This window comes from Peromyscus californicus, unplaced genomic scaffold (assembly GCF_007827085.1).
Source record: "Peromyscus californicus insignis strain IS unplaced genomic scaffold, ASM782708v3 Scaffold_11__1_contigs__length_118956290, whole genome shotgun sequence".
Taxonomy (NCBI): Eukaryota; Metazoa; Chordata; class Mammalia; order Rodentia; family Cricetidae; genus Peromyscus; species Peromyscus californicus.
In genome coordinates, this window is record NW_026294402.1 from 36,149,866 (window position 1) to 36,169,302 (window position 19,437).

Below are 19,437 nucleotides of genomic sequence, written 5' to 3' on the forward strand. Positions count from 1 at the left end.
TTGACAAATAAATTTGGTCATTAAAAGTAATAAAATGGAAGCAGGCAAAAGGGTTCAGCAGATGAAGACACTTGCTGCCACTCCCAATGACCTGAGTTCAGTCCCTGGGATCGACACGGTAGAAAGAAAGAAGTGACTCCTGAAAGCTGTCCTCTGACATCCTCAGGTGTCTTCACAGGTGTGTGCACTAATGCTGCACACACAATAGACAGACAGACAGACAGATACATGATGGATGGACAGACAGACAGATGGTAGGTAAAACAAGTAATAATGACTAATTTGGGCATTTATTTATTTATTATTTGTTTATTTAGAGGTGATGGGACTCAAACCCAGGGTTTCAAGCATGCTGGGCAAATGCTCTATCACTGACCTACACTCCCAGCCCTAATGTTCAAATTTTTAAAAGGTAAAGTTAAAATATTAACCATTCAGTGATTTTAAGTACTCAATAGCTTAAAATTTACACATTTTAATTTAGGAATTATGAGCAGGGATTTAAAGTGCTGAGAGAGGAAAGATATTAAGAGTACAAAAAAAAAAAATACGTCTAAAGCGAACATCCAAACAATTAAGGCGTGTTGGAAGGAATAAAGACTTCAAACAGAGCCTGGGTAGCAACACAGGGGGTTAGATGAGGAGTATCACGACACAGAGAGGGCAGTGAGCTGAGACCACCAGCAGGGCAGCCCATTCCGACCCATCTTCTTAATTCAACAGGTCAGGAAATGAAGTGTCATGCCACGGCATAATGAGCTCAGGTTCATCCTCCAACTATTCCGAGATGGTAAGAAGGAGAATCAACCTTAAAAGGATTGGAGAACCATTGGCACAAGGTTGCTGTTAAATGGCAAAACTGGAGTTCCACCAGTGAGCCCTGCCTACAGGAAACCAGAGACAAAGCCTGGAGTCTATGACACGCTCCCCCATAGCACTGAAGTGTTGTTGATTCATTCTGAAAGTCTGGTACAAGCTGCTGGAAGCTGGGTTGGTCTAACATGGCAGTACTAACAAGGTGTTCCATCACACTGTAATTTACATACTGAATGCCCAGGTGCACCCTTCTAACACATTAACTAATTATCCATCTAAACTCAGACCAACAGACAGCATCCACATGCTTCTGGGCTCACAGCAAGCTCACTCGACAGCCTTGCTTTCCTCTTCAGTAGGCCACACATGCTGCTCAGGAGCACTGTCCTGCACCCTTCTCAGGGTAGAGGCACAGGCACCTAGCCCACACCCAAAACACATGTGGCCTTCACAGGGCTGAGACTGGGAACATTACAGAGCATCCTAATGATACACAAGGCCATTGTTCTAGAATGTGTAAGACCAAACAGAATTCCAGCTTTTAGAGGAATCCAGGAATTCAGGAAATTTTCTATCCTTATTTTAGTTTTTGAAAAATTACAGTCATATAAAAACAATGGGTCAAAGCAAGGGTATTAAAAAAAGATGTGTTTATTTCTCACAATCTTCCCAACTCCTTGAACTACCCAGTGTTCACCACTCCAAGTTCTCAATAACACACACTGTAATATAAACTCTACCATGCATTCATTCACAAAAATAAATGTAGACATGACTGAAACCAAGAGAGGAATCAGAACATAACCCCTACCTTATACTACTGAGCACTCATTTCCCACTCATGAGGTCTCCAATTTCATTTCTAATGAACTCTTACCTCGAAGAAATGCAAGCCCAGTTTGCACTTTAACAGTTTTAGTGAACGCTTGGATGCTCCATTTTACCAACATGACCTGGATTAGTGCTACTCAAACCATGGACTTAACGGTTCACATCCATCTGTAACTCCAGTTCTAGGGGATCTGATGCCCTTCTCTGGCCTCCTCTGAGGGCACTGCATGCACATGGCACAAATACATACACGCAGGCAAATACTAATACCCATAAAATAAAAGGAAATCTTAAAAAAAAAATACATGGTTCCTAGATCTGCAGTCAGTCTGTGTGAATGGTTTACTACTTACTGGTCCTAAGAACCAAGAAGATGGATCCAGAATCTAAATCCCTCAGGACACTGTGAGTTCTGCTCCTAGCTCATCAGCTCATGACACACCAGCTCTGAGGAGGGCTGCTCCAGAGGCTATAATTCTCAGCATCTAACTTCTACGCCAACTTAAGGCCTTAACGCTAACTAGTACCCAAGTAGATGAGCACTAGGTCTAGGAAGTACTGACCTGTACAGTTGGCTTCATCAGACCAGTCCCTGCAGTCGTTGTCTCCATCACAAACCCAGGAGGAGCGGATGCACATCCCGGAGCTGCAGTTGAACTCGTCACTGCGGCACTGATGCATCTCTGCAGGGGAGAAAGCAGGGGAGGGGGTGTGGGGAGGGAGCACTCAGAAGTCTGCCACTGGGGTAATGCGTCTAAGAAGTCAGACATGGACACATGCCACTGATCCTTCAGACAGCGTGGACCCAGAGACCTTTGCCAGGAGCCATCCATCATGGGTCATCCACAGACACTGGACAGAGAGGCCTCAAAACAAGGCCCTAAGGTCATCTAGAATAATTCCTACCATGCATGCTGGAAATGGGTTCTAGATGGGCTACGATACTGACACCTTGGGACTCTGAGGGGGAAAAAAACTCGCTCATTTATCATGACATCCACTTAGCCTACTCCACAAATATTTCTTCGCCTGCCATGGCAATGGAAAGAAAGTTGGGATGCAGGAAGCAGGGAGGCCAGAGGGCAGAAGTTCCAAGAAACAGAAGATCCCAGAGATACACTGTTGAGGAAGAGGCCACGTGGGCTGATCACTGGGGGATGCTCGCCTCAAGGGAAGTGGGTGTAGTGCTCAGATCTCTGACGGAGGAGACACACAGCTCAGGACTTTCCTCCGGGATGCTCAGGGCTTTGCTCTTTAGAAGGAAAGGTTCCCGAGGACAATGATGAAGCACAGCTTCACCAAGGATTCCCTATAATATCTTTTCTAGGTCCTGGGGGAATCATGAAATCCCACTGAGGCCTGAACATGCCTCCATCCCCACATCCCTACATGGAAACCGTCTCTGATGCAGCAGAATGAGACTGGACCTTTAGGAGGTGATTAAGAGAGGGATCTGTGACCTCACTGCAGGAGCAGGCACCCTTCACTACTTCTGCCATCAAGGGACATAGAGAAGACACCATAGGATAGGCCAGGTCCTCATGAGATAGCATATCTGCTGGTACCTTGACCTGGGAATCCCCAGACTCCAAGACAAGGAAAATTTAATCACTATTGTTTATAAGTCATATGGTCTCATTTTAATCTTTTTTTTTTACAGAATCCTCAAAGGACTGAGACACAGAACTTCCAAGAGGAATTGTCTTAAGCCTCAAAACAACAGGAATGGCAGACTAGGTTACCCACTCAGCAGTGTAGATGTAGGTACTTGCCGTAAGTCTAACCACCCTTGGTTCCATCCTCAGAACCCATGTAAAAAGGGAAGGAGAGAATCAACTCCCCAATGTTGTCTTCTGACCTCCACATGTGTGCCATGGTGCCTATACATGCGTGTACACACACACACACACACACACATACACACACGCACACACACACTACACGGGACCCAGGGCAGCTGTTCACGTCGCCTTCCTCCAAGGCAGGTTAACGGTACAGGTGGTGAAGGAGGCGTTCATGAAGAAAGAGGCTGAGCAACAGAGAACTACAGTGAGTAGGATCTTGCGATGGGGCAGGATTGGGCCATGAACCAAAACTGGTTCACGGGATGGGGAACAGGGATGCTGATGCTTCTGAATGCTCAGCAGTTTGCCTGGAGAGGGAGCTAGACAACAACGGAGCCTTGGAACCATGTGGGGTTATATTTCTTCTAAGGAAGGTACATTTCTACCCTACCCACACACTTCAGCCTTCTGAATTCTGGGGGCAGAAATGAAAGGATGAAGAAAAAAAAACTGTAGACCCCAAGTTTGTTTTTAAATGCATTTGCTGAAAGAATATCATGGAACAAAAATAAAACAAAAATCCCCATTGCTCCTCTAGCCAGGCCAGGGTACACTCTATGCAAAAGTGGCCCTGAATGTGTCCACTAATCTGCATGTGTTAAGATGATTTGTGACCAGCCCCTGCTCCACTAGATCTAGTCCCTGTGAGTCAAACCACCTGCTCCTAGCAAACAAAGCAGGCCTTGTCCATGTGCACACACACAGCGTGGCTGGACCTGACCTTGCGGACAGAAGGGAGGGCCAGCAAGGCCCCAGCAACTCATCACCATGTCTGGGTTGGCGTCTGGCCTCCGTTCTCACTTCCCTTCCAGTCTGGTAGGTTCCCAGGCTGGTGCACCACACACATACTGCATAAAATCTCCTTCTACAGTAACAGCTCGGGACCAGTGCCTGGCTGAGACAGGGCTCATAGAATTAGCACGACAGTGCCCCGCAACAGAAAGGCATTGCAAAAGAGGAGGCATGAGCCCCAGGTCCCCATTCTGACATGAGATGACCCTGTCATCTTTAATCCCACTGAGGAGGCCATTAAGATAGACCCCAGTCACAGAGTAGATGACAGGCCCTCCCAGTCCCTGTGATGGCAGCACATTATTCTTCCAAATACAAAAACCTCCATTTAGGAAGCCCATGCTGAATCAGTGCTGCCAGCCAACCTCTAACAGAGTTTATGACCTTAGCTTGGTTTAAAAAGAACAACAATGGATCTGTGCAGCTGGGCACAGAGGCAGGGATCTGTACTCCCAGCACTCAGGAACCTGGGGCAGGAGGATCTGGAGTTCTAAGCCACCATAGACTATATAGAGAAACTGTCTCAAAAAAATGGAAATTAAAGGTCACAAAGGTAAGATCCTGGGGCCATTATCCCACTTGATCAAAGGGGGGGTCCTCTGTAGTTACTAAGGACCCAGTGATTCTGGAGGGCAGAAAGGCGACTCAGTGGGTGAAGGGCTTACTATGCAAGACTGACCGACCCGAGTTAGATCCCCACAACCCACGTAAAGGTGGGAAGGTGAGAACTGACTGACTCTGTGGAGTTGTTCCCCCTCCACACACACTCACACACACACACACACACACACACACACACACACACACACACAGCCCCTCCACACACATACAAACCATGGCGCACACACTCACGTAGACATCATGGGCACACACAGTAACAATGAATAAAATGAAAAAAAAAAAAAAGAACTCACTGAATTCACTCAGAAAACATACATCCTTCTTTCACATCTCACTTATAGCTTGTCTAAAAGAGAAGGCAGCACCCATTTTTCAGATTAGAAAATAAAGGCTAATCAAGAAGTAAGCGGTGGAGGCTGAGTCTAGATGTCATCTCCTAACCGGGAATCCAACATCCCATTTAGTCAGAGATAAGTCTTTCCAGAGTAACTGAATGCCCCTGAAAAAAAGTGAAGGGGCTCAACAAAAACTGGGCAGAGGAGAGAAGTGACTGGCCCCCCGCATGAGGGTGGAAGTGGGCATGCGCCTGAAAGTGTGATCAGGAATTCTCTACTCCAACCCACCCCATGCACTCGCACAGCCCTGGGAGCAACATGAGGACCCTCCCCCAGAGCACCCCCTTACCACAGTGAGAGGACCCTCCCCCAGAGCACCCCCTTACCACAGTGAGAGGACCCTCCCCCAGGGCACCCCCTTACCACAGTGACTCTCGTCACTGTTGTCCCCACAGTCATCTTCAAGGTCGCACTTATAGGAGAGCGGAATACAAGTCCCCGACTCCTGGCACCGGAACTGAGTGTCTGCATCACAGACCGTGGTGGCTACAGAGGGAAAGAGGGGACACGTTCGTTACAGCAGGTTCATCCTGTCCCCCACAAACCTCCCACCAGAACAGCAGCTAAAACTGGAGGGCGACAGACTTTCATTAGTAACCATAAGAACCAAACCCAGACCTCAGGACAGACACCATCGCACAGGAACCTGAAACTCACGTGCGAGTTAGGTAAGGGCATGGGTTTCCAGGGCCAGCTGGAGATAGAAACAGGGCCTTGAAAGTGAGACCGCTGTCTGCCTGGGAGAGGAGTGAGGGGCTGAAGCAGCCCCTCAAATCCTTCAAAACCGTGAAGCACTCTTCCCAAATGAGTGACGTAAACAACGTTGTCTATGGAACTACCACAAGGGAAGCCCAACCCTATACCAGCGGCTGGCACACCACCCAGGGGAAAGGAAAGCATAGCTAGACTCCTACCGCAGAAATGAGTGTATCTGCACTCAGTGAAAGCAGGGGTTTGAATCCTAGCTCTAACTCTTCCCCGAGCAAGTAATTATAATCCCCCTCAGCTTCCCTTTCCTCTGCAGTAAAGTGAACGTAAGGAAAACCATGCCAAGCACTGCTACCTGGTGGTCGTACTGTGGATACAGGGTTACGGCCACACCCTATCAAGCAGACTTGTAGAGATAATGGGTCCGAATAAGTGTCTCTTTTCTCCCTCATCATAGGGATGGGTAGGGAAATAGATTAACTCCCCCTCCTAAACAGAAATGTCCCGGCAGATCCAGAAATGTGGAAAGTCCCTCAGGAGCCATGCAGGGAAGGAAGGCTGCTCTCCTGAGCTGCTGAGGGGCCGACCCAAAGAGCGGGACAGAGTCCCGGCACCGAGGCTGGAGGCGTGCAATAAAATGAAACTCCAAATGGCAATGGCAACGTTGCTGCTAGACGTCCCAGCAGCTCTTGTTTAAGGTTCCATTTCTTCCCTGTAATTGAGCTCGTGGTAGGAGGCAGGGGATGAATACGAAATGACAAGACTACAGGGGATTCACGTCAAAACCTGAGCGTCTGACATCCACCCAGCTGGAGGAGTCTGTTTCATGGGAGGCAAGTGACTGACAGGATCCCTCCCAAGTCGCCTGCAACCCCCCTCTTAGTTTCCTCGGGCAGCTGACGGGGTGTCTCTGTAGTCACCCCAGGCCACAGCACCCTGCCACACCTGCCTTGTTCTGCAACCTGGCCCACGGACAGGGCTTTGCTCACCATCTGGATAAGCATGTCACTCCTGCTAGGGAGGAGCGGTGAGGGACAGATTGGGCCCCTCTGTTTGATCCCCAGGACGGAGGCTTTACATTCCTTATCACCTCACTCCCCCACCCCCACCCCGTCACATCTGACGTGTGGAGACCTAAGCCAAGTGGGTTCACACATGTGAGAGAGAGGGGAGCAGAAAGCTCGCCTAGGGGCGAGATTGGGGGGGAGGGAGTGGGCTTTCAACCTCAGCTGACAGTCACATCAAACCAGGAGAAGGGCAGAGCCAATCCCATATTTCACCCACTTCAGGGGTTCAAATTGTGGAGAAAGGGTGAGAGTAGCCGGCTCGGACTGTGGGAGGGCAGCACTGAGGCCATTAGCCACCTGCACAAACACACAAGTCATGACTTCTGTCCACATACAGAGCTATTAGGAGACCCTGAGCCCAGGGCACAGGGAAGGCTTGCTGCCTCGTGTCTCTCATGTGAACAACTAGCTTGCATCTCTTTACTTCTGCCATGCCTAATGTCTGAGCTATTTCCCATGGCCCTGTGTGGAATAATTCCCTCCCATTATCTCCTCTGTGTACTTAAGAATATTTACTAGTGTTTGAAAAGAGCTTTGCCTATCCCCTCACAAGCATCACACCCTCCTGCAACAACCTGGATAAAAGGAAAAGGCCTGGTAAGCAAAACAACCACCAGAGGCACAAGCCTTTCCCAGCCTGCATTTAAGACACCCCTTTCCTGGATGGGAAAAGCGTGCACCGAGGCCAAGGCAAAACAAGTGTATAACAGGGGCTCACACAAAAGGAGCAGGGAAAGGCATCGCAAGGCTCGGGCGAACCTGATGAGTTAGGCTAATCACCTTGCTCTAAAGTCATTACCTAGGTGAAGGCATGTGGGGCCCCAGCATGTGCTCCATGGAAGGCCTAAATACATCTGCCAGGGCCTACAGGCTTCCCTCCTCAACCCGTTCTTACAGTTCACATGGGGAAAGAGCCTCTGGGTAGCCAGAGGTAATCAATTTGAAAGACAGGCCTGACTTGGTCTCTGGTTTCCCTGCTTACAGTCAGCTTCTCTCTCATCTAGTTCACTCTGCCCACTATTTATCCTTCCAAAGGTAACTTCTTACCACGTTGTCGTCACATGGGTGGCTCCCATCTGCTATTCCAATAAGACCCATAAAACTGCTGATCAGGGTTATGCACCCATGCTACCTCCCCTACCATCCACAGGAGTGGGGAGTAGGTGGCTCCCTTACCCATCACTTTCTTCCCCCCCCACCTCTGTTCAGCATTCACCATGCTCCTTAGAACCCCTCATTGGTGCCCAATGGAGTTGATTTGGGTGTCTTTCCTGGATGATCAGGCCTGTCCATCACAGCACCCATCACTCTACTGCCCTATCCAGTGATTTCTCAAGACACGAAATTCCCTACCTACATCCAGCCCAGCAAAGAGCCTGAGACAGAGGTGTTAAATAAACACCTGTGAGCGTATGTCTTTATAAAGAGATATCAAAGCCATTACAACTTAAGCCAGGAAAGGAGAGCTAAGACTCCGCAGATGTCTGCCTCTAGGCCCTGTGAAATGGAGTTGGACCTTAGAAGCTATGCAATACAAAGGCCACTTTTACTTGGTATACCTACCAACATCTCCCCACATTCCGGGCTAACTGGCACTACTGATGGGTTCTAACAATCTCCCTTCAGCCTGGCCCGCAGCTGGCACCAGCTAACTGAAGCACCACAGGAGGACCTATTGCCTGGCTTTGACATGTCTGAGTGCTGAATTTACAAATCCAATAAGCTACCAGGTGTATCACAGTGCACACACCAAGATCATGAGCCACATTGTCAAGTCAGCTCCATTTCAGCCTTGAAGGCTTCCATGTAAGTAGCCACGTGACTTAGATTTACACATGTAATATAAAATAACACCATACATCTAACATACACTTAGATGTGTTTTTTTTTTTTTCTGTTGCCCAAATCCCATCCCATTTAGATAAATGCCACAAAAGTGACCAGCTGGTATCCTAAAGCACAGGCCACAACCCAGAAGGACCAGCCGGCCTCCTGAGCAGCAGTGGTGCATGTTCAATAGCCGGGGCATTCCCCGACGCCTGGGGACTCACGGCAATCCCTCTCGTCGCTCATGTCTCCACAGTCATTGTCGAAATCACACCACCAAATGCTGTTGATACAGTTGCCGTTGCTACAGCGGTACTGGTTGCGAAGACAGGTGTTCTCTAAACAAGGCGGGGCGGGGAAGAGACACCAACATCATTCTCACCACTGGACCATGAAACTTCCCCTTTTCAGTTTCCGTGTTCTTCCCCCCAACACCATCCTGCTGCCGATGGGATGGAGTGGAGAGGGAAGGCCCAGCGAGCACACATGCATAGGAGGCAGGAAACACCCCACCCCACCCCACCCCACCCCACACCGGAGTCTCTCTCTTCCTTCTTTAAAACTGAAGAGGAGGCAGGCTGCAAGGGTTAGAGGTGATTGCCATGAAGAAAAGGAAAATGCTGACATCAGCCGGGTCTGCGGGGGGGCACAGATCTCACCATCGGCAAAAAGTAAAACATAAATTCCACAAACAAGCCTTCCAGAGGCTGTGTCTACGGCATATCAGACACACCCAGGCGATACATCTACAGCTATAATATACACCTAGCGGGCTCTCTGCACTCACGGCTTCCATATTCAAGGTTCAGCTACTCAAACACCAGAACTATTTAGCGGAAATAGCGTCTGTGCTGAACATGACAAACGTTGCTCTCCTAGGTTATCATTCCCTGAACTATTGTTATTAGCAATATTATTATTATTAGCAAGTAAAAGTATTATTAGCAACCTAGACACGGCTGGATGTAGACAGCAAGTTGGACATAGGTTACGTGCAAATGCTATGCTCTTTTATATAAAGGACTTGAGGATCCATGGAATTTACTATCCATAGAAGTCATGGATCTCGGGTTAGGAAGGGGTGATTTTATGTAGTTAGATACAGTTATATATCCATGTACACATTAATCTAATAACTGAGCCGTTTATTAAGATTTTACTAATATGATAGTCCTTCTTCTTTTTTCTTTCTTTCTCTCTTTTTTTTTTTTAGTTCCATGGCTTCTTCAAAGCAAGGACTTCTATAGGACATAAAAGCACTGTTCAGCACACTGGGCCAAGGATACCGGTGGCCTGTGTAGACCATCAAAAGCATTCCAGTGGTGACTGGAGAAACCTTTTTGCCCTCTTCTTATAATTTACTGTTGACTTTCTTTCCAAATAGCTTTAAGACGCCATTCAGAGCATGAAAGGAAGTCTCCCGTTTCTGAGGGAGGAGAGTTGTCTCTTCTCCACTTGTATTTTTTTAAGGAAGCTGGACGATAAGGCTCCCATTGTACACTCGCCTGCCCTGGCCTCAGTCAAGTGTGGTTATGATTACAAAGCAAATATGACCCAGAAAATAAGGAAACCCAGGAATTCAGCCAACAGTCCAAGTCCTTCACGGCAAGAACCTTTCCCGGGCTCTCGCTGGTAAGAATATGACAGTAGGGGCTGAGGTAGTGGAATGGGCAACGAGACAGGAGTGGGGTGTCAGGGGACTGTCAGACTCATAGAAAAAAAGATTAGAAAACCATTTATTTCAATTCACACTGAAGCTTCTCCTGTCATTGACTTGCTCACAGTTTGGAAGTCAAGACTTTTAGACCCCGGCCAACATTAATCTGAACGTCTGGGCCATTCCCAGCTCTGCGACAGCAGATAGGGAGCAGTCCTCTCTGACAGAGTTTACCCAGGTATGACTGGGGGGCAAGCCGGCCCAATGTGTTAAAGGCACGTGATGGAGAACCTGTATGAGAGGGGTGGGTGAGTAGAGGAACATACAGAACAAAAGGAAGCAGCTGGCTGTGAAGAACACTCATGTCATTTGCCATTAAACCAAGGGGCACAGCTATGGCCTTTATATAAAGAACCCAGGATTCTTGTGACTGGGATTGAAGAGCCCGGGGCCTTGGAGCCCAACCCTGAACCTCTCAGTATCTCACAGGTATCATTTTCATATGGGACAGAGATGTGAACACAGAGCTCAGAAGGGAGGGGGAAGGAAGGGGGTTAAGGACAGGGACACACCTTCTTTGACACAGGTGTTATCCTTCCTCTGATAGCCTTGAGGGCAGTCACACATCAGGTCCCCGGAGGGGAGGACACTGCTGGTCACACCTTCTGGACACCTGCAGCTTTTGCTGTTGTTGGCCTTCGGGAGACACAGTAGGCTGCAGGGCTGAGGGACACAGGCATTGCTTCCTGGAGAGAAAACACAAAGCCGGAGTTGGGTTAATAGTGTCATAGGGGAGCCAGAGAACATGAGCCATGGAAGGTCACCTTACAGGATGAGGCAGCCAGGAGCCTAGAAAAGCTCTGAAGAGTCAATCACATAGATAAACCTCTGGGGCCTACTCCTCACAGTGAGGGCTTCTCCATGACTTGTTCCCATAAGTGCTTGGGCCCATGGAGCTGGCGAAGATGGCTCAGAGATTAGGATTACTCCTGTTGCTCCTGTAGAAGACCCGGGTTCCATTCCCAGCACCTACATGGTTCACAGATGGTTCACGACCACCTGTGACTCCAGTTCTACTGTTCTGATGTCTTCTTCTGACCTCTGTCAGTACCACAGGCACACGTGTGGTGCACACACTTACATGCAGGCAAACACTCATACACATACAAATAAAGTTTAAAAGATGGCTAGGACTCAAGGGAAGCCGATGTTCCTCCTGGAACTGTGTGTGGAACTGTAGCGCTTAGAAATCAACCAGGAAGTTGGAGTAAGGAGAACGGTTGCAGGGCATCAGGACCTAAGGTGGTGCACAGAAGCCTAAGCAGTGTGTAAACCGTAGCTGGGGCAGATCTGCAGGTACCGTCTAAAAAGTCAGGATACTGAAGGAGACATGGAGACTCTTTCCTCTCCTCTTCACAGCCCCAGCAAAAGGAAAGGCGGCTTGGCCCACCCGTCTGCAGTCACCTGAAGGCTTGGGCAGATCTCCCATCTTTGGGTTCCTTACGACCTCCCTTATCTTTCAATAACATTTTTTTTACCTGCTCCAGCTGAGTGGGTTTCTGCTCTTCAGGATGCAAGTGCCCTTTATTGAAATATATACCTAGATCATGGTCTCCCCTTCTCAAGTCCTTTGTGCCACAGAACAGCTAACGGCTGAGTGAGAAACCACACGTGGAACTGATTAGCCACGATCCTGCAATAAATCCACAGAAGGGCCAGGCACTATACTGATCTAACCACTATGCTGATCTTTCCCTTGGGTCAGCTTGGCAAAAAAAAAAAAAAAAAAAAAATGCCAGAGAAGATGTCCAAAACACTACACCGCACTCTTGGGCTCTCACAGATGGACAGATATGGGCAAATTGCTTTCCTGCCCTCCCTCACCCTTCTGCCAGTGGCAGGGGAGGGGACCACCACCTATTTTGTAACAGCTAGAGGCAGGACACAGCTACGGGGAGGCACAAGGCGCCAAAGTCATACAGCGTATGCAATGTTTCCTTTCGCTCGTAGCTTTTAATCACGAAACTGGGGGAAACAAACATTAAAACCTTTTATAACACTCGAACTGCTGGTTCTTTGGCTGAATCATTTCATAGACATATCCCCTCCCACCCCTTCCAGAAATCCAAGTGATCTGTTCCCATGCACCCAAGACTTGAGCTAAGCTGGGCCAAGCCCTGCCGACAGGCTGGGAAACAAGATTCGTAGATGTTTTAGTTTCTTTTCCTGTTGCTGACAAAAGCATCTTAAAGGAGAAAGGGTTGGTTCTGCTCCCAGTCACAGGGTACAGTCTGCCAGGGAAGAACGGACTTAAGGAGCTGGTCCCTTTGTAGTCACAGCCAACGAGCAGAGAAGGGATGATGTAGCGTTGATGTTCCGCTCCCTTTGTTTATCTACACAGTCCAAGATCCTAGCTAGGGTATGGTGAAACCCACAGTGTGCAGCTCTTCCCATCTCAACTAACGTGATGGAGATAATTCCCAACAGAGATGCCTAGAGGCCCATCTGGATTGTGATTCTAGACTCTGTCAGGATGACAGTTAGTACTAACCACCACAACAGATGACCATTAGTATTGACAAGGTTTTGGGGGTGCTGGCAACTTGACAGTTTTAAGTGGCATTACAAATGAAAAGTAAAGTGATTTAACAATGACATCATCTTGATGCTAAGAAAAAGAGAATATGAGGTAATATACACACACACACACACATGCAAGTATATATGTACACACACACACACATATGCAAGTATATATGTACACACACACATATGCAAGTATATATGTGTACACACACACACACACACACACACACACACACACGTGCACACAGAAAGAGAAACGTTTTATCCACATGATAAAACATTCAAAGACTCCAGCAAATGACTCAATCCACCATAACAACCTCATCGCCAGTGCAGAGCTGCCAGCCGACCAGATCAGAAGCCCTAGACACCGTCTTTCTCCGACATCTGTGGGAATCCAGGGATTCCTAGACCTCAACTCCCCATATCCCTTACCATAGGAATCGACACAGGGCCACTCCTAAGGACAAACGACTCAAAACAGGTATGAAATGTGCTGCTGTTTGTGTTCCAAGAAAAGGAGGGCTGACAGAATAAGTCCTCTAAACATGCTCAATTACAGGATGGCATTTCCACAGGGACTGTGTCCATAAAATGACACGGCACACATTTTCACATGCACAATGAACGTCCCCGGACAAACAAGCAAACGTGTGGGTCCTATTTAAAGATGCTGATCCCAGGCAAAGCTGGACGGCTCTGCAATATGAGAGGTCATGCAGGGCAAGACCAAGCAAGCCACCAGGTCTGAGGACAGGAATTGGGCAGGGCAGAGCATTCCAGCAGGCACAAAGCCATGGCACAGAACACGGGAGTGCCACATGAGAGAGCCCCAGTGGAGGTGGAGGGAGAACCCACCACAGACCCTTTACACAAGATGCCAACAATGTGCAGTAACATGACCATCAAGCCAAGTAAATAACAGACAAATGCCCCTTTTGAAGACCTAGCCCAGGATGTCTTCACAAGGCATACTCAGGACATTTTCAGATTCTCTCTTTGGAAAATTCCTCCAGAATTGGTTTAGGAGCCAAAAACTGCCAGCATCTCACTCAAGTATCTAAATACTTGGGAATTACCAAATTCATGTTGCCTCAAGTAACAGCTATCCACTCTCATTGCAGAATGCTTGGAAGTCTGTATTTATGGCAGGCTCTGGAGAAGAATTACAAGAACTCTAAAATGCTTCAAGCCATGGCAGCATCAACTAAAGAAGCCCATAATCTTGCAAAATGACCTCTTTAAAGGATGAAAGAGAAAGTTCCTACCAGGAGAAACAGCAGTGGTTTTACCTAAAAACCAGCCAGGTATCAAGACCAGAAACGCCTTCTTCACTAGCCACCAAGGATCTCAAACCCATGAACGTTCCAGGTAAACTAAATTTTTATTACAGATTAGCATCTGTCAAACTGCAACGGTCTACATTGTCGTCACATTACCAGGGCGCTGCCATTCAAGCCATGGCTGGCAGAGGGCGCAAAGCTTGATGGCTTCCCTGAAGTTGAAGTTTCTGAGGCAACTTGGCTCAAATTCTCACCAGACAGGTTACTGAACCCGGCTTTCACATAGGCAGCGAAGACAAGGGGAGTATGTGAAGGCATGTGGATTTGGGAAAAGGCCAAGGATGGTGACACAAACCTGTGAAATACATTGATGTGGTGTGAGTGACAGAGCTATCCGCTAAAAATGCACCTACCATTACTTTATGCTTGGTTAATAGAAAGACCTACATGTGTTAGGAGTGAATAACAAAAAAATAAATAAATAAAGGTGGATAGCTTGGCAGTCAGGTCTGTGTGCATCCTGCATTGAGATACCCTCCCAGGGAGCTACAGAGCCAGGGAGGTCAAAATGAGCAAGCTTATGGCTGAGGGGCTTGTACAACACTGGTAGCCAGATTGAAGCATTAACTCAAACTCTTTGAAAGGCTGGGGGCTTGAATTTTTGGCCCTGGAAAAGTCTTGCTCAGTATTAAGGAAGGATATAAGAGAATCCCAAATGGAGAGCAAAGAGATACATTAAGTGCCCCCAGGTCAGAGTGAAGGTCACAACTGATCTTGCATCCCTGTCTGTGTCCTTCCCACCAGCACCTCTCTCTCAAACCAGACCTTCCTCAGGTACAGACATTAGCCCAGCCCCTTGAATTACATTTCTCCGGCTAGTTTAAGTGACAGTCACTCTTTAGGACATGAAGGGAAAATGATAACTATGCTGAGACCTGGCCAGGGTTCAGTACAGGGGTTCAGACTCCACCTGCTCCCCAGGGCTGGATGTGACTGCCCCTCAGCTGTGCTTGGGTTGCTGGGCTACAAGGCAGCCAAGATGGGAAGTGGAGAACCTGAGACCATCAACTTCACTGAACAGTGCCGTAGAAACTGCTGGGTACACACCCAGCATGCTGTGAGCACTCATAAAAATGGAACCATGCTGGACTAGGTGGCTCCTTACAGAGCATTCTGTGGCTTGCAAAGTGGAGCCGAGAGGGTGGGGTCCTTCCTCACAGGCCTAGAGAGAATGGTGCTGAGGCTGGTAAGCAGGGCCTCATCAGCTCATCCTACTTTAAATCAGATGTCTCTCAAGATTAGCTGGAGCTGTATAATATCCTGCCTCAGAACACTGAAAACCTAAAACCATAAAAACCGATGCCTCCTCTTTAAAAAAAAAAAAAAAAAAAAAAGGAGAAAAAAAAAGAAATGAAAAGAAAAAGGTGGCTTTTCCGTTTAGTGACAGCTCTCACACTGGTGAGAACTTTTGGAAATACTAATTGATATCTATGATTTCTTTCTTTTCTCTACAAACCACAGACCATAATAGCAACCCCCCACCAGTCGTGAAGCCACATAAACAATACTGACTTATATTTGTACAATGCTTCAAAGTCTTTGAAGGGAGTTCTCACGCCATCTTCCTTAGTTCCCAAGAGATAACAGTGGTTATCTATAACTATTACTTTCCTTGTCAATTTTCTCCTCATGTGGCGAGCCAAGAAGCACAAAACAGTATCTATCAACCCTACAGTTCAAAACAGGGAACCCAGTAGCGTGTCAATAGAGGCAAGTCAGCAGACCCGGGAAGCTACTCAATCCTGTGGAGATAGGGAAGGCGAGCTTAAAGGGACTATTCTTCCTGGCAAAGCCTCAACTTTCTCCTGGAGAATCAGGAGTCTCCTTCAAGATAAGCAGGAAGGCAGCCAAGGGAGAACGGAAGCTTCTACAATCTCAATCTCAGCCTGCAGGACCAGCCTGGCAAAGCCTGGTGGGAGGTTCTGCAACCCTGAGCCAATAATTCTAAAAGAAGAAGCACAGCCAGGAGGGGGTGGTGCACACCTGGAAACACAGTTCTCAGTGAGCTGAGGCAGGAGGATTGAGAGTTCCAGGAAAATCCAGGTGACATAATGAGACTCTGTGGGGATAATGTGTTCCCCAATATACCATGTACCCTAATAAACTTATCTGGGGTCAGAGAACAGAACAGCCACTAGACAGACATAGAGGCCAGAAAATGGTGGCACTCACACCTTTAATTCTAGCCTTCTGAAGGCAGAGATCCATCCGGATCTCTGTGAGTTCAAAGCCACATTGGAAACAGCCAGGCATGGTGACTCATGCCTTTTATCCCAGGAAGTAATGGCAGAAAGCAGAAAAGTATATAAGGCATGAAGACCAGGAACTAGAGCGGGTTAAGCTTTTAGGCTTTTGAGCAACAGTTCAGCTGAGATCTATTCAGATGAGGACACAGAGGCTTCCAGTCTGAGGAAACAGGGTCAGCTGAGGAACTAGCGAGGTGAGGTGGCTGTGGCTTGTTCTGCTTCTCTGATCTTCCAGCGTTCACCCCAATACCTGGCTCTGGGTGTGTTTATATTAATAAAACCTTTTAAGATTCATGCAACAAGACTCTATCTCAAGAAGAAAACAACAGAAAGAATCAGACATGACAGTTCATGCCTGTAATTCCAGCAGTTGGAAGGCTGAGGCAGGGGGATGGCCAGCCTGGGCTCCATAGTGAGTTTCAGGCTGGCCTGAGCTGCAATGTGAGAATTTGTCTCTAAATAAAAATAAGCAAAATGAAAACGAAAGTTGTTCCCCTCTCTGCTCATCCTTTCTTTCCACAGATGAGAACTGAGCACCTACTAAGTGCAATGCATTGGTAAAACACCGAGGAGAGAAGATGAGACACTCATTTCCTGAGGTTTAGACACTCAAGGTGGGACTACGAACGAAAACAAACACAGCCGCACAAAGCATGGCCACAGAGGTAGGTATGTTCAGTGGGCATTCAAGCATCTGGGCAAGCATGCATCTGAACATCCAGCAGGCACCCCTCCTTGTGAATGTGCCAAACAGGGATTAAGCACATGCTGGGTCTCTCACAGCTGCAACCAGAAGCCCATACCACCCATCAGTGAGGAGCCGAGGGCAGGAAAAGGGTGTAATCACCCACCGAGCACCAGCACTCCAGGCAGGCAGAACATGCTGTCTTCCAGCTGTTTGTGTATCATTAGAAAAGGAATTAAGATGTCATTAGGAAGAAATTAAATAATGTGCATGTTGTCGTGACAACAGAGAGGCAAACTGCCAGATCTTGCACTGAGCTGAGATTGCCCACATGCAGCCCCTTTCTGGAGACCAAGTCTGGGGAGATAGAAGAGGAGACTGCCTCACCAGAATTTTTTCCTTTGTAGAAAATCTTCATGTCCATCAGGCCTGTGAGCTGGCTTGCTAGAATCTCCATCTGGGATCCGCTGTATTTCGAAGCTCTGTAGATGCTAAGCTGTGACCAGTCATCCCAGTAGATTTCATTCTAAAGAGAAAACCTTTACCTGTTAGTCTAGCTCAGTGTGATAGAATAAAGGGTAGATTATTGAATCTACTCTGAAAAGAAAAAAGAGAGCCAGGTGGTGGTGGTGGCGGCACACGCTTTTAATCCCAGCACTCTGGAGGCAGAGTCAGGCAGATCTCTGTGAGTTCGAGGCCAGCCTGGTCTACAGAGCGAGATCCAGGACAGGCACCAAAACTACACAGAGAAACCCTGTCTGCTAAGTGATCAGATTAAGGGAGTGTGCTACCACTGCCTGACTAGTATGTTTACTTAAAATGTCTTGCTCTTTCCTCTGGTCTCCAGGCAAACTTTATTAAAGCACAAATAAAGTATCACCACATCAGTGGCCCTTCTCTCAGGAGACTTTACAAGGACAAGGGCTACTCTACACCACCACTCTGTGAGCACAACAGATAATTACTGAATAATAGGCCCGGTCAAAATTTCACTTAAGTCCAACTGTCAAAGGCTTTATTGACACCTCACCAATCGCCCACTGGGAAAAAATGGCCTAGAAGAGACTATCCAGGGCATGTTTAGTTGGACCACCGTGAGGTGCCTCAGTTTTGAAATACGTTTTCCCATGTGGGCAGAAGCATTTGCTCCCTAAGGTGAGGACAACCGGAAGGTAATGTGGGTGGTACACAGCTCATCTTCAGTCAGCAGAGAGTGAAGCAAGAGAGGAAGACACAGAACTGAAACATGGCAGGCGGCAGTGAAAAGAAAGCAACACTCACAGGAAGGAACCTCAACCCTCACCCTTCTGAAAAACGTGAGCAGTGGCAGAAGCCTAGCATCCATCCATGAAGGCTGGAGACAAGTTAGTGCGAACAGAAGAGTCACTTTCCAAGACATTACACGGACTCTCTGCAGAAGCCCAATAGGCCCCAGATCTGCACCTCACCACCGTCTTCCCCTACCCTGGCAGACTACAGCACATGGGCACGTGACAGGGCAAGAAGGACTCACCTTGAAGACAGCAATGGCATAAGGGTGTGGGAGATTGTCCAGGATGACTGAGCGCTGCTGGCCACTGAAAGTGACACGCTCGATACAGTCCAGGTATGCATCTGTCCAGTAGATCCACTGGCCGTCCACAGAGATGCCGTTGGGCCACTTCACATCCTCCGACACAAGACGGTAGGCAGCAGAGCCATCCATGTTGCTCCGGTAAATCCCAGGCTTCAAGTCTCCCCAGTCAGTCCAGAACATCACCCTAGTCAATAGAGGGGTCACACAGTCCCATCAGAATGACACAGGAGAGCCTTGATTCTATTTCCGTGAGGTAGTAGAATAATCACTAGAAAAATCAACCTCAGATCATATTACTGTTATCCATCATTACACCATTTGAGATTTCATTCAGAAATCTAAAATAGTTGAACTTGACTCAAAAATTCACCTCCTGAAGTCCATCTATAACCGCATTACTCTAATACGATACAAAGAAATGGACATACATGTATATTAATCTA

General features: G+C 47.7%; 1 protein-coding gene across 1 annotated transcript in view; it reads right to left on the reverse strand.

Moving 5' to 3' along the window:
• Window positions 1-19,437, reverse strand: part of Sorl1 (sortilin related receptor 1) — a 170,253-nt gene that overhangs the window by 50,965 nt on the left and 99,851 nt on the right. Inside the window, exons 20-25 of the mRNA XM_052757426.1 lie at window positions 18,932-19,178; window positions 17,806-17,944; window positions 11,131-11,304; window positions 9,126-9,239; window positions 5,663-5,785; window positions 2,211-2,330 (exon numbers count right to left, since the gene is read on the reverse strand). Of these exons, the coding sequence (XP_052613386.1) occupies window positions 2,211-2,330; window positions 5,663-5,785; window positions 9,126-9,239; window positions 11,131-11,304; window positions 17,806-17,944; window positions 18,932-19,178 (917 nt within the window). The remainder of the gene's footprint in view (window positions 1-2,210; window positions 2,331-5,662; window positions 5,786-9,125; window positions 9,240-11,130; window positions 11,305-17,805; window positions 17,945-18,931; window positions 19,179-19,437) is intronic.